This window comes from Heloderma suspectum, chromosome 5 (assembly GCF_057233095.1).
Source record: "Heloderma suspectum isolate Gila_16-S chromosome 5, 16-S_ref, whole genome shotgun sequence".
NCBI classification, from domain to species: domain Eukaryota; kingdom Metazoa; phylum Chordata; class Lepidosauria; order Squamata; family Helodermatidae; genus Heloderma; species Heloderma suspectum.
This window is the reverse complement of record NC_139462.1, coordinates 155,637,483-155,662,432: the sequence shown is the minus strand read 5'-3', so window position 1 is coordinate 155,662,432 and position 24,950 is coordinate 155,637,483. Positions and strand designations below refer to the sequence as shown.

At 42.6% G+C, this 24,950-nt stretch overlaps 1 protein-coding gene across 1 annotated transcript in view; it reads left to right on the top strand.

Moving 5' to 3' along the window:
- The first annotated feature begins 16,657 nt into the window (after positions 1–16,657).
- Positions 16,658–24,950, top strand: part of BMPER (BMP binding endothelial regulator) — a 237,607-nt gene continuing 229,314 nt past the window's right edge. The window contains exons 1-2 of the mRNA XM_084860403.1: positions 16,658–16,787; positions 18,356–18,441. Of these exons, the coding sequence (XP_084716529.1) occupies positions 16,658–16,787; positions 18,356–18,441 (216 nt within the window). The remainder of the gene's footprint in view (positions 16,788–18,355; positions 18,442–24,950) is intronic.

The window sequence follows — 24,950 nt, the reverse complement described above, 5'->3', positions numbered from 1 at the left end:
ATTCCTGGCTGGGCTCTCCAATGTAGGGGTGAGCAAAAGGTAGATTGGGATCTACTGGTAGATCACTGCATGATTTATAGTAGATCAGCAAAGGGTTTCTGACTTCCTATTTTTTTAACAATAGCAGCAACAAAAGGCTCCCCTCCCCTTCTAAGTTAGACTATTAGAATCTCTGATCTGTAGTAAATCAAAGTATTTGATTTGTACTTGTATATGTAGGTCATCCCAGTATATGGATGATGTGGTGCAATAAGTAATCGGCTATATTCCCTGAGCTACCATTTTGCATCTGTCTCCATTTGGTAGATCTCAGGCTTCTAGTGAAAACACCATCACCATCAAGTAGATCTCACAGGCCTGAAATTTGCCCACATCTGCTGATGTACAACTGGAAAGTGGTGCCTTCTGCTTTTTCCTTGGGCCCTCTGTCCTCATTTTAAAAAGTAAGCCATATGATGAGCATCCTTGCCTGTGCCAGTCACTGTCAGCCACGTGGCAAGGACTAGGGTGTCCTGCAGGTTGCAGAAACGTTTCCTCTCCCCACAGTAGAAGCCATCTGGAAGTGCCCTAAGCTAATGCTGTCCTTGATGGCTTTTTATGGTCACCATCAAGAAGAGAGGATATTTCCTTTGAAAATTTACCGCAAAGATGCAAGTCACAGCTGGCCACCTAAGGTGGGGGGTGGGAGTGGGAAGAGATCATTTTACAATTGTGCTAACTTTGTATGTGGAAACTAATGGCGGAGATATAATCTCTGTAATGCAGTCTTTATTTGATTTCTTGTCCAAGTTCGCATAGAAGATAAAAATAAATGCATCTAGTATACAAAGAAAATGAGTCTGGAAAATAAATCAAGAGAGTGATTTTACTCATCTAGGAACAAGCCATTAAAACATTTAGAATAATACACTGAGCCAGATGCATGTATAGCTCTAGCTGGACCAGCTGAGAGTGAGATGCTTTATCTACTCTGCCTTGAGGCTGATGGTTCCCAATACTGCCATCTATAGGCAGTCTCAACACACGACCTTTCTTCCTAGTCTGTCTAATCCTGAGGATCATGTGTGTGTGTGTGCGTGTGTGTGTGTGCGTGTGCGCGCACTTAAATGCATTCCCCCCCTTTAACCTGACTCATTTACCTGATTCCTTTTATTTAGTCAGTTATTATCCTAAGGAGGCTAAAGTTTAATTCCATTGAATACTCTTGTGGCTGAATGGGGAAACAAATCTAAACAAACTAACTACTTTAGGGCAATTATTTCTGTAAGAATTATTTCTGGAATTATTTCTGCAACAGTTATAAAAGACAAATGTGAAAGAGATGGAAAATACTTGCATTGTATTTTATTCTTTTAGCCTTTTGTAATCCACCCAGAGAATGTCTGTTGTTGGGTAGATTAAAAATACAACAAATAAATATGTGTAAGAGCTGAGTAGATGAAATGTTAGTATTTTTCACCATAGATAATATGTGTTTTCCGTACAATAGAATGACTTCCTTAAAATCTGAGTGGTGCAGAGGATGTAATAAAAGATAAATGTAAACAATACTGTGTTTATATGGAAAGATTAATATTAGAGTATTAAGGCCACCTTCTGGGGGCTTATAAATCTGAAGGAAGAGTTCTAAAAAAATATTTAGGAGCTTTTTATGTTCCTGTTTACTAACATTTTAAAAGAAGAATGCTTTTAATAAATCACAACAAAAACATATAACCAGTTTAGTCATTTCTATCCAAGATAAAAATTACCGCTTACACCACTCCTTTTGGTAATTTTCTTACAGTACTCAAGTTTGCATTTGTTAATTTCCACACTATATCCAGAGTTTTTGTTTAATTTTAAAAATCTTTTATTTGCAAATACAACAATAACAGCAACAAAAAAGCAAAGGTGCGGGAGGGGAGAAAGAAAGACCATATCATAAAACAGATCCATACACAGCAATCATTTACATCACCCTTGATACAGATAAAAGAAAGAATGTAACACTTCCATTTCAAATATATACATGAATATAAGTAGTCCATATAAGTAAAAAAGCATCCATACAAAACTGACGGCTGTAGGAGATACGTTCAAATGTAGCAAGATCTTCAGTCCACTGAATGATATGTGGTGGGTGTTTATCCTTCCAGGCTTGAAGTCTCTTTGCAATGGTAAGGGCTCTCAGGATCCACTTTTGCTGTACATCTATTGATCCCTATATCACAGAGATGTAATTTAAAAGTGCATGGACATCCACTGTGATCACAGATTCTTCAAGAACAAAATTTAAACGAGCAATGACTTTCAACCCCAAAGAAGCCACTACAGGACATGTCCATACCATATGCCTCAATGGGGCATTGTCCTCATATCACCAGTATCTGGTAGAGCTAGCCAGCTTATTCTTAACAAGCTGCTGCGGTGTCCAATATAAATGAAACATCAAATTTTCTTGAAACAGCCTCAGTTTTAAATCTTCAGAAATAGTATATATAGAAGCTAGGGCAACTTTCCATTGATTAGAATGTATAGACCATTCCAGCTCCTTATTCTATTCCTGACATTCTAAACATCTATTTTACTTCATCCCAAAAGTAAAAGCATATCCAGAGTTCAGCCAAGTAGAAATACAGGGAAAATTAGTTTCCCCCCCTAATGCTTTCCTCAGTTTGATCTTCTAATTTATTCACTAATTAATCGTGTAGCAGGTTTTCAAAATCCCTCAAGTAATCAATGAGAATTACAAGGAGATTTTCTACTGACATTCTGTATGATACTGATTATATGTGTACCTGGACTGAAATTATAAAATCCTTTCAATTTTTGTAGTGTAGTGTAGATTACCAGTGATAGAATATTCTGTTAAATTCTGTTTTCTTAAAATAATAATAATAAAAAAATGACCACAATACCAACTGAGTACTTCAACCATGCATTACAGTCAATTGGTGTAAACTGGTATCTTAAACCAGACTTCCACTCTGATTTTCACTTCCATTAAATAGGATAACTCTTTAACAGTGCTTTAAAACGTATGCCCTTTGAAACAAATGAGTGAAAGTCCTAGCTCGAGATGTTATCATAGTTTGGTGGGTAATAAAGAATCCCATTTGAAGCGATGGGGAAAAGAGAGCTTTCTGCTTCCCATTCTGTGAATAACGTCTTGCTTGGCTTGATGAAGTCTTTCCACATGTACATGCTCAAACTCTCCCCTACTGAAAAATAAATGCTCCAGGTGCCCCTATTTACCAAGCATGGTTCCTATTATTTGGTCAGGTCTCTGGTAAATCACTGTTCCTATTTCGTCTTTCAAAGGTACCATTTTAGGGCACAATCATATGGAGGATGCCCCAGGGGCCATCGGATGTTGCAGGCGACCACCTCCACAGGTGAAGAGTGCCCTCAAAAGCCTTCTCGCAGCAGCTGCAGAAGGGTTGACTCCTGCTGCCCCTCTGCTGTGGGTGGTCCATTGGCAGAGGGGACAAAAAGGGGGCATTCTGGGTGATTCCATGCCCCCAGAATGGGGTGGGGGGAGATGTGGCGCATAGAGACTGACACACATTTTCCCTCCCATGGTGACCAATGGGAAGAAATTTTTTTTTAAAAAAAAGCCAACAGAAGGGAAACAAGGGGGGAAACATTGCCCCTCCTCCTTCCGGTGCAAGCCCAGAAGGGCTTTGGATTTGGCAGTTTTGTACACCAGATTCTCCCTCCCCCATCCTATTGCTCTGCCCACTCATGGCCATAACTGCCAGTTCAGGTAATAAATCCTGATTGTGTTTTCAGTTTCCCATTCTGTAAGAAGCATAACCAGATCCACTGTGAAAAAGGCTGCACTCCTACGCATGCTCACTTGGGAGTAAGCCCCACTGAACTTAGAGGGACTGACCTCTGACTAAACATGGGCTTTCTTCACATGGAGCTTTTATCCTGCAATTGAGATTGCTCCTTCACGGACGTTTGCGGGCTCTTTACATGACGCCGTGAACCTCCAGGGCGTCTCCTGCACTAAATGCCCTTTGTTCCATTTTTAAATAGATCGCAGATAATGAGCTATCAAATTACCCTGTTGTGTTCCGCTTCAGTTTCCTCCATGAAAAGACTAAAAGCAGCAAGAAGAGGAGCGAGATCAATGAAAGATAATGGAAGACTCAGATACGGGGAGGAGGGAGAAAGGGGAGGGGGAGAAGGAGAAGGAAGCACGTGAAAAAGGGAGTCATTGTGATCCTGCATGTAAAACGGAAGCAGAAAGCCCCATTTTAAGTGCAGGATTTTAGGCTGGTGTAGAGATGCCCATGGTTAGGATCAGGCTGCAAAAGCCTATTAAACATTCATAAACTGGGTTTTTTAACATTTCTTTTTAAAGAAACAGGTCATGACCTGTTGGTTTACTATGACTTCTGCTTCAGAGCCATTGAAGGTCAGGGCATATACAGCACGGTCAGCTCTTCAGGAGTGTTCAGCAACCTGTAATGGATGGGGTAGGTGCTCACGCAGTGATCCCTGGAATGTTACCAGGGGACACCCTTGTGCTGCCTGTCCCCCATCTTTTATCAGTGAAATGTTGGTCTAGGACAGAATAATTTCCCAGTGCCAAATTGTTTGATTGAGAAATCCTTATGGAATAGCAAATAGGAGCTAGATGATTCTGTGGGTATAAATTATTCTTCCATTTATTCTAATGTTCAAAAATTGGTTTTATGAAAGGCTTGTTGTTTTGTCAAGATTTGCTGGTCTGGCAAAACCAAACATAAAATGCCTTTTAGTGTAGGATTCTGTAAAAAGATTACTCACAGGTACAGCATATTCTGCATTATTAGTTTTCAGCATTAATTTGTAATATTTTAATATGAAGCTGTACTGTAAATCAGCATTACAATTATCAGTATACCACATTCTAACATCCTTGTTACCTGTGGCCTTCATTCGCTTATCTAATGTATGGGGAAACACAGACTTTTAGTCTGTCCAACAATTTTCCAGATGAAGAATTGCACCTTACTTGTGCTGTTCAGCATGGGACTTCATTAATTCTTCCTTATCAGCCCCACCAGCTGTTCAAAGGCAACACTAAACAGTTTCACAAAACACTTTTTATGACTGCAAAAAAAATGTTTTGTTTACAGGGACAAAGTTACGAAACAAAATAAAAATGCACCCGGATAGTTGTGTTTGTTTTGTCTGTGGCCAATTTAATGGCATCCGCTATCACTTCTATAGTTAATCCTGTCAGCATTTCCTATTCGTCTGGGGTGTATATATGGAATGTGGAAAGTGCAAGTATCCATTGTCTTCATATGGGAGTGATTTTTATTTTCTTTAAATTAAAATAACTTGTTCAGGTTTCAGATGCCAGTATTACTTTTGCAAATGGATATGTGTAGGCTTTTTCCCCCTTTTCTTTTTGTTCAATTCTGATTTCAGAAAGTAAATATAGTGAGCAATCCATTTTTTATATTGAATAATTGCCTTTTTGTGTTTCAAGGAAAAAGGCAACCAACATGTTTAATTATGAGAAGCATCTATGCATTACGTCTATATGTTACATACAGTATTCATAAGAGTTTATGAAGTGTTCTGTGTTTTAACAATAGCTATTTTAATAAAAAATATGTACAAACTAATCATGATTATAGGCAAACTCCACAAATTTGCTCAAAATGAAGAGATATTTCATACAATTTACTACAATTTTATTTAACATTCTCATTGACATCCTTTTAGGACAGAAATTTTGGGAACAACTTTAGGACAGAAATTTTGGGAGCAATCTTATGGCTGCTAGACAGTGGCTAGACAGCCATAGGATATGCTGTTTTCCAGGAACTGACCTTGGAGCCCGCGCTCTGAGGTCGGTTCCTGGACAACTGACCTTCCCCCATGCCCATGCTGCCTCTGAGGCAGCACAGACGTGGGGGAAGGTCAGTTTTCTTTTTACAGAACCTTTTTACAGAATCCTCTGAGAAGCCCCATCCTCTGCGCTCTGAAGAGGAGCGTGGAGCAGCTGAAAAAGGGCGGAGCTGGGGGCATTCTTGGGTGGGGAGAGCGGATCTGCGTGTACGACACATCCTATGTGTTGTACAGCAGCCTCCTCTCTCACTTGGCCCCCCATGGCTGTCTAGCAGAAATCGGCTGTCTAGCAGAAAAAGCAGGGCAGGAGAGGCGTGGAGGGAATGATCTCCCCGTACTTCTCCCGCCTTGCTTTGGATAGGTGGTCGCCTCCAAGTTTGGAGGCGGCTGCCTATCTAGATAGAATTGCGCCCTTAGTCTTGTAATATTCCCTTGTTAAATTTTATTGGAATTGCTTAAGCACTGGCCTTGACAAAGTTTTAAGCTAACTACTGTGATGTTCCAAACATTTATTTTTAATGCGACTATATTTTTTCAAGACAATGAACCACTATTGCTGCAATCCTATACTCATTTAACTGGGAATAAACCTAATTGAACTCAAAGGGTTTACGTTTGAGTAGGTATGTATAAAAATGTGCTATAAATGTTTCTTGAGCTGTTATGGCTTTTTTGTCTTGAGATTCAGTACCGTATTGGAAGGGCAGAACTGCAAGTTGCACAGGTCGATAGCATTTGAAGGACACGGGGTTAAGCAAAATGTACATTGAATTAGTAAGTATATTTTGATATACTATTGAAACTATTATGAAACTATTGGTCTTGGACACACACATGACTTAACTAGATAAATGTTTGATAAGATTATGTATGAAGTGTAGTCTTATGATTCTTGGTGAAACTGCATGTAAATTAAAATAACGGAGGGAGCAATCCCATCGGGATCGATGGTTGCTTCCGAGACCAGCGGCAACAGCCTATCCAGTACAGAATGGTAGGAGTGGCGAGGAGAGGATCTCCTCTGCGCTCCCCCTGCCTGGCTTTTGCGGCTAGACAGCCGATTTCAGCTGTCTAGCCATGGGACCTCAGTGTGGAAAGCGGCGGCTGCACAACACATAGGATGTGTCGCACTGGCATTTCTGACCGCTCCGGCCCACCCCCAGGAATGCCCCATTTTCACCACTCCATGCTGCTCTTACAAGCGCAGAGCAAAGGGCCAATCCGTGCTGCCTACGAGGTGGCGCGGATAGGGTGGGGGTCAGTTCTCCAGGAACCGACCTGGGAGTTTGGGCTCCGATGTCATTTCCTGGAAACCAACCTATTCTAGCAGCCATAGGATTGTGCCCTAAATTATATGTTTTATTTCAGGTTAACCCATTTACAACTGGCTTTGTTTTCCTTGCAGTCATTTGTGTAAGTAACATAGTTTTTCAGTGATTGAAATGAATGTGTCTTACAACTTTCCTTTCCCATAGAAAACAGGTGGGCGGATTTGTGCAAATTTTGAATTTGTTATGTTGAATTATGTCCTGAATGTGTATACCATGTTTTAAGTTCTATTTTAACATTCAGGGGAGACACTGAATTTCAAGACAGGTATCAAAATGTTTACGCTGTTCAACAACTGGTGGTTGGATTGGAACCATATTCAAATATGACACACATAATTATGTGGTCAGTGAGCATGCCAGGTTTCATAATGTTCTAATAAGGTATCAGATTACAAAGGAACAGAAAACCATAAATTGCCAAATGGTTGAGCTAAGCCAAAGATCTTCTTTGCAAGGCCATTTGGTTGCTGATTTGTTGTTTAATAAGTTACACAATGAATGGGGGGAGGGATCCAATTTGGTGGTATCAAGAGTATAGGTTGCTAAGACTTGACATATTTTTGGCTTAACACCTGATTTGATGAATATATATCATGGATTGGATCCAAATTGATGCTGGATCATCAACTGTGCTGGCAGAAGTGGACTTCCCTGCCCCCTTCTTGCTACAGCAGCCCCTGCAGCCCCCCTAAAAATTCTACACAGAGATTCAGGAAACCCTGGTGAATGGGGTGACTGTAGTGTATGGGGTAGGGGGATCCCCCCCAAATGGGCAGAGGAACCTTCTGCAAGAGGCAACTTTCCTCTCATGGAAGGTCCCTTCCTCTTGCAGAAGGCAGATCCTGGATTCAACCCAATACAAGCATATTTCACCTTGATATTTAGGAGGGCTTTTTGAGTCCAATGGCCTTGAGTAAACCAATTTATTTGGCTTTAAGCCTATATTTATTAGCTAGCCACAAGTCAAGATCAAACATTAGGGAACCAAAAGGTCTGATGAACACAATATTTTTGATACGGTTATATGCCTCATGAATATTGTGCCATGGAGTGAGACCAGACTTTATCAAGTTGTCTGGTATATTAGAGTTCATGATACAGTTAAACTTATTTGAAATGATTAAAAGTAGTTACAATGGAGACAGTAACCAGATGTTTTTAATTAATTCATTATTCTGCACTGGAGGAAAATATTAAGAGCCAAAACAAAGAAATATAGCAGTCACCTTATGCAGACATTTGAGAGAAACATTAATTTGTCCAATTTAGGGTGGGATCCTATGCATGGCTGGGGCATGCTATGAACTGTAGGACTTTTTTCTGTCTAAACATGCATAGAGTTGGGCCTTTAGTAAGTAATTTATTTATATCTCACTCTTCTACAATTGTACACAGAGCAGCGTACATCAGAAAGAAAAAATACGAAAAAATACAGCAATAGAAATGCAGTGGAAAACAGCACCATTAAAAAAAACTAAAAGCATCAATTAAAAACCTACCTTAAAAAGTAAGACAAAGCTGAGACAATTTTTTAAAATCAGTCAAGCATTAAAAACCTGTCAACATAAATACATTTTCAGTTTCTGCTGAAAGGATCCTAGAGAGGAGGTCTGACAGATCTCAATTGGAAGAGCATTCCAGAGCCATAGCACTGTACCAAAGTGGCTCTGTCCCTCATACTCACTCACTGGATATTTCAGGATGGCTCAGACAACAAGGTCTGTGACAGAGCAGTCCTTTGCATGCTTACTCAGAAATGTCCCATTGCATTCAGTGGCGCTTACTCCCTAGGTGTCTTCAGGATTGCAGGCTGAGGCTGATCTTACAGCATGGGCATGTCAATATGGGTATAAGCCAGCCTCTCCCAACCTGGGACCCTCCAGATGTGTTGCATTAATGGGGGAATATGGGTGTTGTAGTCCAACATATATGGAGGGCACTAGGTTGGGGAAGGATGGTATAACCAGTCTTTCAAATACTCCAGTCCCAGAGCATTTAGGCTCCGGTATTGACTAAATTTAATCTAAAGACAATATCAAGATGCAAAATCAACGCCACAGAAAAATGGGTAAAAATACAGGATTAAATGTATAATATAAAAGCACCAAAGATACAAAAAACAGATGTTAACTGGATATTTGATAGCAAATTAAACATGCATGCCACTCAACAGAGCCGTCTTGCTTTATCTAGGTCTAGGACAGCCTTTCACAACCTGGTGCCCTCCTGATGTTTTGGTCTACAACTCCCAGAATTCCTGACTATTAACTATGCTGGCTGAGGCTGATGGCAGTGGAAGTCCAAAACATTTGAACGGCACCAGTTTGGGGAAGGGTGGTCTAGGATATCTTATACCTTATTCAATTATATCTGCCATATAGGAGCCATTGAGAAACCTCTCCTCATGGTGGTATTTCCATCTGGTGTCCATAACTTCTGAACATCACAGAGTGTGTTCATTGAAAATCTTAACACCATTTAACATGGTGCCCAGGAATGCTGGGAAACCCTCCATGTGATCCAGCCAATCCACATTGTAGGCAGCTTCTCCTGGGATTGTTCCAATGTGTTCATTTTCTGTCTGCCTTGGAAGATGGTTTGGAAGTTTTTACAAAATACAGATGCTAACTGGGAACAGGTATATGAAAAATATATCAGCAGTCTTAAAAACACACAAAAAACCTGCACATGCACCCAATTCCTTTCTTGTCCTAGGCCAAGGTGCTGGCTTTTGCAATTAAAGCCCTAAACAGCTTGGGATCAAGGTATCTTAAGGATGGCCTTCTCCCCTATGAATCTTCATAGCTACTGCAATCCTCTTCAGAGACCTTTCTTCGGGTTCCCACCTTCAGAAGTGAGACAAGTGATGATCCTATAGTTCATTTTGCTGCTACTATTTCATGCTATTTATGTATGTAAAGTTGTTTTAGAGAGGTGCACAGCCTCTTTGACCCTGAAGGCCACATCTGATGTCAGACGGGGCTCCAGGAGCTGCATACATGTGCATACGTACACCTCCACTCACCACTGATAGATGTTTGCACACACATTCTCCCATTTGTTATAATTAGAATTCCATTTAGAGATGTACTTTTAGATATGTATCCTTTCCCACATTTAGGCAATTTCATTTAATTTTACAAATTAATTAATTTGTCCCTTTTGTCTCAGATCACCCCCCCCCCAGCAAATTCACATCTTACTTTTAAAAAGTGCACTCCTCTATGCCTCTTGGCACCACCAGCAGTGAAAGAGCAGAGTCACAGAGCCCTCTGACTAGATTGTCTTCTAGGTGGCGATGTGGCAGCCGCTCACAGAAGGCTTTATGGTTCCTGCCCTCTGATCGTCATTCACAGTGGCGGTTGGGGGGCTTGGGAGGGGGGATGCACAACATGGCTTTGGGGTCACATGCAGCCCATGAGTTGAGCACCCAATTTAGAATTTTAATTATGCCTGGCTCTCTGAGAGGGTTTTACTTGAAGAAAAAAAAGTTTTTAACCAGCAAATATTGCAGAGCCATCCACACATGCACAAAAAACACCCATGCAAAACTGCAGGTGCACAGTGGTGTCTGGAGACTCCCTACTGGGAGGGAGGGATGCAGTCATGTGAAGACTGGACATGTCATCTTGGGAAGTATGCTGCCTTCCTGGAGCATGTACTCAACATGTGATGGAGAGGCTACTGAGATTCATCCCACCGACTACTATCCTCTCCTGCTGATCTATGTGGGAACAAATGATACATCCCAAGGAAATGCTGAATGGATCTCCAAATGGATTCAAAATTGAATGTATTCAAGAAGACCTCTGGCAAGCTGGAACACTGGGCGGAAATGGATAAAATGTAATTCAACAGAGATACATTTAAAGGCTTGCATTTAGGTACAAAAAATAAATAAAAGGCACAAATATAGGATGGGGGAGACCTAACTTGACCGTGGTACATATGAAAAAGATCTAGGTGTTTTAGTAAATCACTGGCTGAATATGAGCCAGCAGTGCAAAGTGGCCACTAAAAAGACCTAATGCAATCTCAGGCTGTGTTAAATGTCAAATCCAAATCATGGGAACAATTCCGCTCTATTCTGTGTTAGGTTGCACTTGGTGTATTGTGTTCAGTTCTGGGTACCACATTTTAAGAAGGCTATTGACAAACTGGAGAGTCTAGAGAAGAGCAATTAGGATAGTGAGTGGTCTGGAAACAAAGTCCTCCAGAGAACAGTTGAGAATGCTGAGTATGTTTAGCTAGGGGAAGATTAACTGGAGATGTGATAAAAAAAGGTAAAGGTGTCCCCAACCAGTCGTGTCCGACTCTAGGGTGTGGTGCTCATCCCCGTTTCTAAGCCGAAGAGCCAGCGCTGTCCGAAGACACTTCCGTGGTCATGTAGCCGGCATGACTGAACACCGAGGTGCATGGAACGCTGTTACCTTTCCCGCCGAAGCGGTACCCATTTATCTACTTGCAATTTCTTGCTTTCGAACTGCTAGGTTGGCAGGAGCTGGGACTGAAGACGGGAGCTCACTCCGTCACGCGGCACTCGGGTCTCGAACTGCTGTCCTGTCGACCTTCTGGTCTGCAGTTCAGCGTCTTAAACACTAAGCCACCGCGGCCAGTGGTCTTCAAATATCTGAAGGCTATCATGAGAAAATGGAGCAAAGTTGCTCCGAAGGTAGAACAAGAACCAATGGGTAGAAATTGCAGGGAAACAGATTTTGGCAAAACATTAGGAAAACTTCCTAACTATAAGAATGGCAGTGGACTGACTGAGGGTGGACCAGACTGCCTTTGAAATGGTGGGTTTTCCTTTTCCTTTCTTCAAAGGAGGACTTTAAGTGGAGTTTGGAAAGCCATCTATCAGGGATGCCGTAGTTGCATCTTGCATTGAAGAGCTGCACTGAGCAGGACATTTGAGACTGGATGATCTCCAACATTCCTTCCAACTCTGATTCTATGAATCCCAGTTGCTACTGGGAAGGGGGAATGGCAGGGGAGAACTGTTGCCTTTACACCTTGCTGCAGCCTTCCCAGCACTACCTCTGGAAATAGGATGCTGGACTAGATGGACCATTGCCCTGATACAGGAAGGCTGGACTTATGTTCCTAAGTCCAAAACTATATAGAGATTCATCCCTAGATAGTTGACCTATTTAGATGATTTCTATTATTTGCTCCCATGATTCTTGCATCTTTCTGTAGTGATTTACTCTAAGACTGAAAGGTTACAAAATATTATTGCCCTGTTCAGCAAATGTTGTGAGGTGGAATGGGTGGGATAGGTTTCCACGTGTTGATCTGCTGTATCAGGTTTAAAAAAAGTGCACAAAACACAAAAGAGACGTCTGATGCACGGAGGAAAAATATCAAACTGAATAGTAATCAAGCATAATGCTTTTGTGTTAATCCACAAACATCATTGGATAGAAGCCCGTGCATAAGGTATTGCTAATTTGTAAGCAAGCACTTTGCCTGTGCTCAGCCTTCTGCTGCTCTAAAGAGCCAAAAGTGATGCAACACTGGGGGCTTCCTTCTGGATTCAAATAGCAGTAGGGGATAGGCAGGGAATCCAGATCAGGACCATGGTGGTGGCAAAGGTTTAAAGCTCCCTCCTCCCACACCATGATCCTAACATTTGCTCACTGGTGCAGCTATTTACTTTAAAGAAAACATTCACACAATTATTAATTGCATAAATAACATGACATCTGTTTTGGCCCTCACAGTTCCCTGCATCTCAGTTAACTTGGCTTTTCACTAAATGTTTTGTATTAGGCATTAAAATGGTCTGCCTATGTTTTCAGGGAAGACAGCATTCTGTCCAAATTCGTAGAAATTCAACCTTTGTTTTGTAAATAACCCTACTTCTATCAGGAATGTCAAAGGCAACAATTAAAAAATGCGCTGACTGTTTCCTAGCCAGCTGGTACTAGATATCTATGGATAGAGGCTGTAATTTTGTCTGGATTATCTCCTGATGCAATTGAAATCAGGGAATATAATAGGTGGGTTTCCTGCAAGAATTAATGATCACTTTCCTCTCTTGTTCCATCTCTTCTGCTGATTTTTTTTGCTACTTCTCCCTGAGAGTGGAGCAGCAGAGAATGGCTGCTTAAAATAAGCTTTCCACAGAGATGCCACAAAAAAAATCAATTGTCTAAATTTACTTAAGTAAAAGCTACCAATAAACCCAAATAGTAATGTACGGAAATAGTCCAGCATTGGAAGGAGGTGGGATGCAGTAAATGTGATTGAATGGAAATATTGGTGGTGTTAGCACTTTCGCAAAATATTGTGGGAAATATAGCTGTTCTGCTTTTGCTTTATTGCCTGCCATTAACCATTCCCATAATGTGAAGATGTGCAATGTATGTCCAAAAAGCTATTTTCTATAATTATAGGTTTCTGCAATCTGGCTTCAGAGTGTATGGATTCACAAGATGTAAGAAACAAGTTATTTATATTACAAGTTCATACGAGCTTCCAAATGTCATAATCATGCACAGGAACAGCATCCAAATGAAACACATGAATTAGTTTTAGCTTGCATAATTAAGTGCATGCTTGAGTTAGAGAATGTGTATCTTGCTGGCTCAGTTTCATTGGTAAAGTTATTTGTGTGATCCTTTGTCACTATAGCAAAAAGTCTCAAATAAGCAGAACTCGACAATAACCTAAACACCACATAGAGTTTTGCAGGAGCTGTGTAGATACTGTGATGTAAATATCAGCCCTTGCAGAAGAGGCTGCAGACGGAGCACAAAATGGAGGTTAATATAAGGTAAAGACATAGTGGAAGGTATTCAGCCAGGAGCAGGTACATTAAGAAGCATGGGACAAAATTGCAAGGGGGTCTTGTAAAAGGCTATGGCTAGGAAGGGCAGAAAGATAAGAGGATTCTGAAAGCAGAGGTGCAGCCATCCCACCCCCCTCATTCTATATACTCAGGAGTGCCAGGACTCTGTTTTCACTTATTAATTGAAAATATAATAAATTACCCCACATCTTCCAGGGCTGAATTTCACACTGAAAATATGCTCCAAGGCTAAATTCTGGTCCTGTGCCTGAATGAAGTCCTCCTGAGGGTACTACCGGAAATGTAGGGCAAAAAAGCCCAGGAAGTGTGGGTCTGTGGAATGGGCAGAGGTTGAATGCAGATTTGAGAATCCTTCGCCAAAAGGGTATGAGCAAGTCACCATTTGTCAGCCTCAATTCATCAGTGAAAATGGGAATAACGAAATGACCTCACAGGACTGATATGAGGATATGATAAAAAGGAGACTATAGAAGTGACCAAAATATGTGTGTATGTATGCCGAATGTGGTAGCATGCAGTATTGCAATCTGTGCTCATGGCAAATGGTCCAGAATTAATTCATTTATGAGCAGGGACTAATTGGGGCAGGGGGTGAGAAAGGGAATGGCTAGGGAGTGCATCCACAGAGTAGGTCTGGGAAGGGGTATAGTGGGGGAGAACTGCTGAAGATTTACTGGAGTTTATCAAGCAATGCATGCTACATTTTCACCACCAAGGAATTCTCACTCTAAATTGCTAGTATTGTGACATATTGACCCTGTGACATATCGACCCTGAAACAAATAAAATACACAGAATTTTGTTAAAAAGTCAACCACCCTCCTAAGTTTGCCAACTTTTGAAATGGTCTCTTTAGCTGACAGCCATTGATCTGCAGCAATTTGTAAATGACAACATTTGTCTCTATGCAGTGCTTAATTTCTAGAAAAAAGATCCACCTGATCTGGAAATCCTCCTCTAATCCCTGGTGTGTGGGACTCCCTCTAATATCATTGGTGATGGAACAGCCTGTTCTTACTAGGGTTGCCACCTGATTAAAGAAACCAGAGTTGATTGTTTTAGTTGATTGATTCATTTTGTGTGTTTAGACTAGTTCTGAAGCAGTTGCATATTTCCTGTGTTATTATTTTTTTTTTTTGAGAATCATAGCATAGCAGACAGCTTGGAAGAGACATTCCCTCTTCTGTGAGAATGCCTCTTTTAAGCTGGTGAAGGCTGCCTTCCATCTGCAGTTTTTACAGGTTGGTGTATTAAACATTTATAATCTGCTTAACCAGGGCACCTTTTTAGGCAAATACACACACACACACACACACACACACACGTGGGCGCGCGCGCACAAACACACACATTTGCCTAATGGATATATCAGTGGAATGCTGTTGCCCCAATTCTTGCTTCATATATTCCAGGATTAAGCACAGGTTGGCGATGAAAATAAAAGATGCCTGCATGCAGTCCGCCACGTGGCGAAAAGCTTCACCTGCTGATTTCTACCCTTACCCCTTCCACAGGTATGGCAAACACGTTTGTTCTGGGGGCGATTCGAAGATAAATTTAGTATCAGGATGGATAAATGGAGGTACTTCTTCACACAGCGCATAAACTATCGAATTCGCTACCACAGGATGCAGTGATGGCCACCAATTTGGGTGGCATTAAAAGGGGGTTGGCAAATTCCCGGAGAACGCTATCAATGGCTACTAGTCCTGATGGCCACGTGCTCCCTCCGGTACTAGAGGCAGTGCGTTTCTGTACACCCGTTGCTGGGGAACATGGGTGGTGCTGCGCTCATGCCCTGCTTGAGCAGTCCCGGCCGAGCGCTACTTCACTGCGTGAACAGAACGCTGGACTAGAAGGACCCTTGGTCTGATCCAGCACCGTTCTCATGTTCCCGTATGCATTTGCATTTTGACACGCGAGGGAGAGCTCCTCTTAAACCGCTCTTCCTTCACACTCCAGTCCTCTCCCCTCACACCACCACTCCCGACTGATATCAGGCCGGGCCTGGCGGGGCTTGGGGGTCAAAGGAAGAGGCCCCCGGCAAAGGCAGCGAGGGGCCGACGCTGGTGCGGCTCCCTTTCCTCGCAGACAACGACGACGACAACAATTACTAAGGCGCAGCCGCCGCCACCGGCGCCTTCTCCCTTTCCCGCGCGCGCCCTCTCTCTCCCCTCAGAGGGGCCGACCGGGGCCCGGCCACCCCCGGGGAGCCGCTGCCCTCCAGCGCCTCGGCAGGGGGCGCAGGGCGGCGGCGGCGGCCCGGGGCGGCGCCGCGTGGGTGCCGGGCTAGCCGGGGGCAGAGGAGGGCCGGCGGCGGCTCCCGTCAGTGCACGAGGCGGGGGTCCCCCCCACAGCGGCAGCCGGCCCCGCCCAGCCCGGCGCCTCCCCACCCCCCCGCCGCCCACCCACATCCCGCTCAGGAGGGGCCGGTGGGCAGGGGAGCGCCTCAAAGCGCGGCCCGGACTCCGAGCGAGAGCAGCCAGCGGAGCCCTCCCACCTTCTCCGCCCGCCCTCCGCTGCGCCCCCGGCAGCAGCAAGCAGCGACTTCCCTGCCCGGTCCGCCTCCTCCTCCGCCGCCTCCTCCGCGCGCCGCGCAGCCCCTGCGCGCGCCCTCTCCCGCAGCAGCAGCAGCAGCAGCAGCAGCAACCCGAGCGCCCGTCTCCAGGGGACGATGCTCTGGCGGTCCGGCAGCTTCCGAGCGGTGGCTCAGCCGCTCCGCGCCCCCGGGCTAAGCTTCGCCGCCTGGCTCTTGCTGCACCACCTCGGGCCCCCCATGGCTCTGGCTTCCTCCTTCCTGACAGGTAAGGATGGGAACCGGGATGTTGAGCCGGGGAGCGGGGAGCCGCACGCCCTCTCCCTCCCGTGCGGACGCCGCACATGCAGTGCGCGTGCGGAAGGAGCAGAGGCTCGCCTCCGTGCGCGGCACAGGTCTTTGTCGACCTCGGTGCCAGGGGCGGTGATGATGCATGCGTGCAGCAGCGGCAGCAACGCCGGGCGATGATGACTCTTCGCGCACGAGTGCTGTGCAGAGAAGGGCTTGGAGCCAGCCTTCGTCCGACTTAGAGCAGACCTATTGAAATCGATGGGGCTGAAGTTAGTCGCAACTACTGTCAGTCCTGTTGCTTTCAGTGGGTCTGCTCGAAGTATGACGCGGTCTGGATCCAACCCAAGATAACAGTCGCTTCGGGCGTTACTTTTTGTTAGTAAACGCCCACTAAGATTTTCTTCCGCTCTCTTCATTTTGGGAAACATGGGTATCGTACCGGTAGGATGGTAGCCTAGCCAGACAGCCAGGATTGGCTGCGGCTCCCTTTTCAGTGTCAGACAGACCTGGGTTTGGGGTCAAGTAATGTGTGGACTGCCCCTGCAGCCCCATGATGGGCTGTAACTGGAAGGACAAGTTCTTGTAGAGGTGAGCAGACAGATAGATCAATAGTCGTTGGTTGCAAGTTCCCCAGTGTAGGGACGCCGCGGTTTTCTTATGATCATCCATCGTTCAGCACTCTCCTGGTGTCCAGAAAAGTACCGGGTTTACAGAGTTGTGATTGTTTTAAAGATGTCATTGTGTGTCAAAAGGAACAAAGAATGATTATTATAGTATATAAGTAAAACGTTTTTCAAGCAGGTGAAAGACCTAAACTGTGCCCCCCACCCCAACTCTCTTCTTGACACCTGGTACATAAAAAGAAATGTTGAGTCCGTTTCTAGATATTGTGAGAAGTGTTAGGTTTCCAAAAATGGTTCCAGCGTATGATAATGTGTTTGAGGGTGGGGTCACCAGGGAGGTTTTGCTAACTGGGCTCATTTTGGAAATCGATGCTGCTTTATGTTTCAAATACGCTGGTGGATTGAAAGACTGGTATTTCATTCTATTGATTTGATCCACATAAAGTAACAATAGAAGCTTCCTTCATTTCCATAGAGAGATCAGATCCTTATCAAAGTTGCACAAATTTCATTTTAAAATGTAGCCTTGCGAAGCATTTGAGGGGATCAAAAACATCCCTCTCTGCTGAGATCCGAGTATAATACGTACAATGAATTTGAAAGATAGATGTTAGCTGACAAAAGCTATTAGTGTTGCTTATGCTTTTGCTGTGTGTGTGTGTGTGTGTAATAAAATAAAGAGTACTTTTTAAACGTTTACAAATAGTTAACAAAATACAAATACTTCTAGCCAGATCAAAGGAAAAAGCCAAATTTACTGAAAAGTAGATCCTGTTCATTTCCATGGGGCTTACTTCCATGTAAATATGCTGAAATTTGCAGATGTGACTGCAGTCCTGACAGACAGTTTAACGGAGGTCTGAAGGTAAACGCTGAATGGATAGAGTGAGGAAAAAGTATTAATTTTTAAATTCCCTTACAGGCTCTGTTGCAAAATGTGAAAACGAGGGAGAAGTTCTACAGATCCCCTTTATCACAGACAATCCTTGCATAATGTGCATTTGCCTGGTAAGTGTGAATTCCACTGATAAGATCAAACAAGAGTGCCTTATGTAATCAAATATTGCTTATCTTTTTCCTTTGTGCAGCCGGAGGTTATCTCGCTTCTGTACTGGCTACAAAAATTTCCAGTCCATAATCATGGAATCATATCCTTGACTTTAGCTTGGACACAAATCTTTCAGCTGACTTTGCCCGTGACATTGTGAGGCTACCTGAATGTGGATGTGTTTATGATTGAAGTTGTTTCCCCACAATGTCCGTGGTTATGAGGCACTGCTGATGGTTCTTTGTATAATACTATAAATACAGTTTGTGCTCAGGGCCAAGGAGAAGGAAGGAATTGACATTTAGCTTGAGCCTTTAGTTATTTCAGCACAAGCTTGAAAAGTTGGCTCCAGAGATATAATGAGAGATATAACAGGTCAGTAAGAGAACAAAATCCAGGTGGTTTGGAAGTTCAAGTTTGCTTTCAAAATGTAGTATGGTATACTTTCAGGCATTGCATTCTTGGCTAGACCTATTGTAATAAAAAGACAATGCCAGCACACATGATACTTGTATCAAAAAACTGCCCTCTGAGGATGACACTGGCTGTTGTTTGTTCGGGAAGTTCAGATTCCTTGTTAGCTAACAATGACCCTGGTTTGTATTCTGCAGCAAAGGAAATACCCCCTTACTTTTTCTTCAGCTGAGTGCAGCTCAGTTTCACAGTAACTTCACTTTGCAAGCCAGACTGTGAGAGCCACAGAAAAATTATCGCTAATAGTTAGAAAGCAATTTTAAAAGATTTTTTAAAAGGTTCTTTAACACAAAAGTCATATGGGAACTAGAGCAGAAATATCTGCATTTATAGACTTCGGAAAGTGAAGCAGCGGGATGGGTCTTGGAGAATGGTTTTTTGGCCATGATTTTCCATCTGTCAGGTCAGAAATGGAGACAGGTGTTCTAGGTCACTGCTGCTCCCAAAAAACTAAGGCACTCTTACATTTTTGTTATTAAGGTGCCCATCTCTGTAGTTCGTCTGTCAGTGAAGGCAGCTGTGTTTGGCCATTATTCAGAGACTCAGGAAAACCTCTGGATCAATATTGCTGATAGGAAATTCAGAGGAGGAAGAAAACTAGAGGAAAAAATGGGGTGGGTGAGGAAAGTGAAATATAATAAATGGTCTGTGGTTTTACTTATCCTAAAGATGTCTGCAGTCAGCTGTTCTTTGTGCAATTTGCATCAGAATATATCACAAACAGCGTGTGTGGTTCATATCTAATCCCATTTAGTGTCCCCACTAAAAATTAAGTAAGGTGTTAAACGGGTGCCACTGCTGACATTTGTGAAATGTCTATCATGTTGGTTGCAAACATCTCAGAACAGCTATTTTTCTGGTCAATGTTCTGTTGCTCCTCTGCAGTCGTAAGAGCTTTCCTCCCCTTTTAATAAAAAAAAGGCAATCTGTGCATAAGCCCTTACTAAGTGACCTCCTACCATGAACACTATGTTATTTATTGTGTGTGTATGTGTACATGTGTATCTGTGTGTTTTGGAATTTGGGCTGCCCCAACTACTTTGAACTTCTCTAGCTACTTTAGTCTGTCTCTCTCAAGCATATTAAGATCTTGCTTCCTACATTTGAGCCACAGTTTGGGCACCAGACTTTTGGTGTCTGCCCCCTGATCCATCTTAGATCATTATCTTAGCCCATTCAGGGTCTGGCCCTGAGTTGGGCCCTGCTGCACACTGATTATACACAAATGAGGCTGCCCCATCCACTATTTCATTTCACATTACTCAGCAGTGTCCCGCTTCGCATGACACAGTGGGTTATCGTGGGTTAAATAACCCACAATGAACTGTGGTGCATGCTGGGTGTGTGCAGCTATCATTTTGAATCTGGAACCCCTGATTGGGGGTTGCGCTGTGTCATGCAGATTTGGCCACCATCGGTTATTTGAGGGTTAAACAACTCTTGCATAACCCTACTACTAATCGAGGGTTATGCGAGTGTATTTTAACTCTTGAATAACCCACGGTGGCCAGGTTTGCACAACACAGTGCAGCACCCTATCGCTCCAGTTGGGGGTTACATATTCAAAATGGTGGCAGCACACACCATGGCTCATCGTGGGTTAAATAAGCCATGATGGCCTGACCATGTCATGTGAACCAGTCCAGTCAGAGGTGTGGGGAGACAGAGATATTCCCTTTCCACTTGAACACTACAGCAAGGACTGAGGTTTGCAGTGTTCTGGAAGCTGCTTTGACCTTGTGCGATGCTATCCGGGGCCTTATCTTCCTTCTTCCACACATCGTCTTCTGCTAGTGGAAATCCTCTAAATTTGGTTTTGGGGATAAAGATAGGATTGTGTGTGGTGGGGTCCACCTATCACTAATTTTTTTGCATACCCTACTAAAAAAACTTGTGTACACAGCTGTTTCTGTGCATAATAAGTGTTTAAAAACAAACAAACAAACTAGAACAGTTCACCATCCAAACTGGAGAAAGCATGTGTGTACACAATTTCCAGAGAACTGTGTTGGCAAAAAGAACAAAGCCTTGTGGCAACTTGTAGCCCATGAAAATGTATGCCATAATAAATCTATTGGTAAGGTGCCACAAGACTCTTTGTTTAAGTGTCTGTGTGAACAGATTGTGCAGAACCTAATAACTATTTTATTTGTGACATGTCATGTCAACCAGAGCATTAGTTGCAGTCTTGGAAAGAGATGCGCTAAAGCCCCTAATAAATTCCAATTTCCTCTACTTCTAGTTCTTCTTTGTGTTACAGGAGTCTTACATCACATACCACATTTGGTTCAACTCCATCAACTTGTTCTTGAGTTATTGGGGCCACATCACCCACACACACCTAACACTTAGCGATTTAGTTTTTAAAAATATGAACTTATACAAAAATCCAGATCCATCTTTAGACTAAGAAATTTTAACATTTCATACACTTGGAATTGCATAACAGTCCCCACTAAAAGGACAAATCAGATTGTAAAGAACTGTACCTAGGCACTCTATATGCAAAGGGCATTTTTACATAGGAAACTTAAATCACCTTTGAGCTCTTTTGCATCATTTATTTATGTTAACTTCTGATCAGTGTTAATGCAGAAGAGACATGGAGGCGAAGCATTTTGCAATGCAAATGAATCTTCTTTCCAGTGTAGATTTTACATTTGCATTACAAAGATACAGAAGCAAGAGCTGGTCTAAATTTCATCTTTGAAAACTTCCTGACAGTACAATCTTATACATATCTTCTCAAAAGTAACACCCACTGAGTTCAGTCCATATAGGATTGTAGCCTTAATGTTAGTTCTACTAGCTTTTAAGATGGTTACCACTTCCACTGTTGCAGAGTTACTGAATTAAGTTAGAACATACCTGTATATGCTAGCTACCTCCTAAAAGTGTGGGACCCATTTATAGATAAAGGTTGTGGGCTGAAATTCTTTGTTAAGCTACAGATGGTCCATCAGTCCAAAATGTCAAGTGTTTTGGCTGTGAATGCACTTTTAATGAAAATTAAAATTAAAGTGGGAAAAATTTATGAAATGCATTTTTACCAAGAGTAGTTTGAAAGCAGCTTGGGCTGTGTTGATTTCTCCGTGTTAAAAATAAAAATAAAAATGGCTGTGTAAATTGTCTGTATATGTCACCTGCTGAAGGGCAGGAACTATTATATACATGTGTGTGTGTGTGTGTGTGTGTGTACACGTGTGTGTGCGCGTGCATGCATGTGTGTGTGTGTGTACACGTGTGTGTGCGAAGTACTTTAGACTACCACACAAACATTAATGAATGGGGCCTCACACGAACTCTGTGTCAAACAGGAAGCTTTAGGTACAGAGAGGTGAGATTTTCCTAAATGGCTTACATGAATGCAAAGCAGGCAATAGAACTGTAGATTATTATCCTGTCAAACCACATATTCTGGCGCCAAGAATCCTGATTTTCTCCAGCTTAGAGTAGACCCATTCAAATCAATGGGACAAGTAAGGCATGACTAACTTGAGCCCTGTTGATTTCAATGGGTCTATAAATGTAACTAAGTCTGGATCCAACCCAAAGTATTTAACTTCAATAGAACTATTCAGATGTAAGCAGCTGGAGTGTCAAAATGACATGTCCTAATTTTTCTTCCGTTCTCTTGAACCGCAGTCTCTTTTTTTGCCCTCCAGAGCCATTTCTTCTACGAGGTTGTACAGCAATATTTAACAGTGTTTGCTTTCTCATCATAATTGTACCTGAGTGAATCAAAATACAACTATTAAAGTACATTGCCCTGTGCAGACATTCTGTGCTGTTCTTTTCTACGTATGGAAAGTTTGGGGTGGAATTGTGACTGTGGCAGCAGGAACCCCACCTCTAAATATGCCCAATGTCCATATGTACAGTAGAATATTGGCACAGGGGCTTGTGCAGATAGCCATAGCTTGCATGATCTGTGCAGCTCATGTGAATCATGCCTTTACATGTAGGCCCCTATGCAAAATGTTCTGCTGCACTCATGGGCATCAGCCACAATGGAGAGAGTGCAACGTGTCACCACAATCATGATTTGTCCCCTACATGAGTAGAATAATGACACTGAACATCTGCACAGGGCTTATCTTTCCATCCAAACACATCCTGTTTTATCTAGGAACATCTATCTGAAGGTGATCTTCATATACTCATGGTGGTGCGGGACACCGGACATCTGGGAGCCACTGTTTTTCCAAGAGGTTCTAGGTTCTCAGCAGGCCTGTTCTGTGCTTTTGAAACTAGGGCTTTGTAAAACCAACAGCCTTCTCCAGATAAGACGAAAAGAGCCAGAACTGTGTCTCATAACTTACAGTTTTCACTTTGGTGGCTGAAATGCAGAATTGATGTTCATGAGGCTTTTCTTTACATAACTCTAAATGAAAAGCTATGTAACTGTAGGCATCTCTTCATATTAGTCCAGGAATTTTGGGAATGTGGATCCAGACTTAGGGGTGGTTCATACATGCATATTTATTGCTTTATGATTTTAACATTAAGTAATGACTTGCATGTTTGAATAGGTCATCAAAAAGGTAACACTACAGACACTTCAATATCACTACAAACACAATAGTATCTAATATAATCAGTTCCCGCATTCAGCTGCCAGTCATCAAGTGTAGAATAATGAAATGTACAAGGATATAAACCAGTCCTCAGACTTGGGGTTTTGAAGGAATGCTTGAAAGGCAATGCTTAAAACTGATGTTACATGGGTATGAGGGGACAAGTTTTGTATGCAAGTTCTTGAGAACAGGAAAGGGATATAGCAAAGGGAATATTTCCATGTACACTCTTGTATAAGCACAATAAGCTATCATATTTAGCTGGGTTTGTCTATGTCTGAAAATAGTTCACATTGGGTATTGTAGCATTTCATGTAAAACATGCTGTGCTTCAGTGTTATCTTTAAAAAGGCATAAAATTACCACAGCATAGCAGAAAGAGTGAAATGAGAACCTGTGCATAATTACAGGATTAAAAACACTTGAACTCTCCACAAAATCAACGTAGTCTGCATTATTTTTTTAAAAAAGTTTTTAAATGCTGGGATATGATTATGGCTGCGAGGGCTGCCGCTTGGGTGGTGTTGGTGGTGGAAGAACCATATAATTTCACCCCATGTGTCATTGTCTACATAAAACTGGAGCATCTTACCAGATGGCATCTGGGATCCAAGAATAACCTCCCCATAAGCTGTTTTTAGATTTTAGTTTTTAAAAACAACACTAGAGCGTGGGGGGCGGAGTGGGGAATCAGCACTCTACTTCAACTGGTTAGGTGATAGCAAATGTGAGCATTCATTTGCGCTAGATGAAGGGCAGCCTATTCTGCCACAAAGATTTATACTGGTACAAAGGAAAGGGGTGTGTGTGTCCGTCCCCACAAGCAATATGACAGGTCCACCAGCTGCTTTGGATGGTTAAATAAATGCTAGAAGGCAAGGAAGAATAGGGAACATGCTACATTTCTGGGTTAGAAGAATCCCTGCCTTTCTTCTGTTAGACTCCTTGTGCTTGGGCCTAGTTTTCATTGAAGTGGTAAAGCTGTGTCAAACTTCAGTCACTGCAGGTGGGTGCTCCTTTGATTGATACCCCCAAAATAAATAAATCCCTCTGCATAGAAAACTATACGTCAAGAAGAAGTGTTCTAGCCCAGAGTATATGGAGGGTGTTTTTTTTTCTTTTGGAGATGCATTCAGTTATTTGAGGTCCCCACCAGGAGTCTGAAGTGGTACAGCTCAGACACAGATTTGTTATCTCAGTGAGAACCAGGACTTAGTTAACTTTCAAATGTAAGGAGAATCTGGCACTGATATCATACACCCTCGCTATACCTTGGAGAAGTAGCCATAAATCGTAGAAAGTTGATTGTTGCAAGGGCTGATTTCTTAATTCTCCTGCTAAAGCAGCTTTTCACTGAATCAAGATTTCCAAGTATGGAGCTTAGTTTTTACTTCGGGTTTGTTTATTTGTTTGTTTTG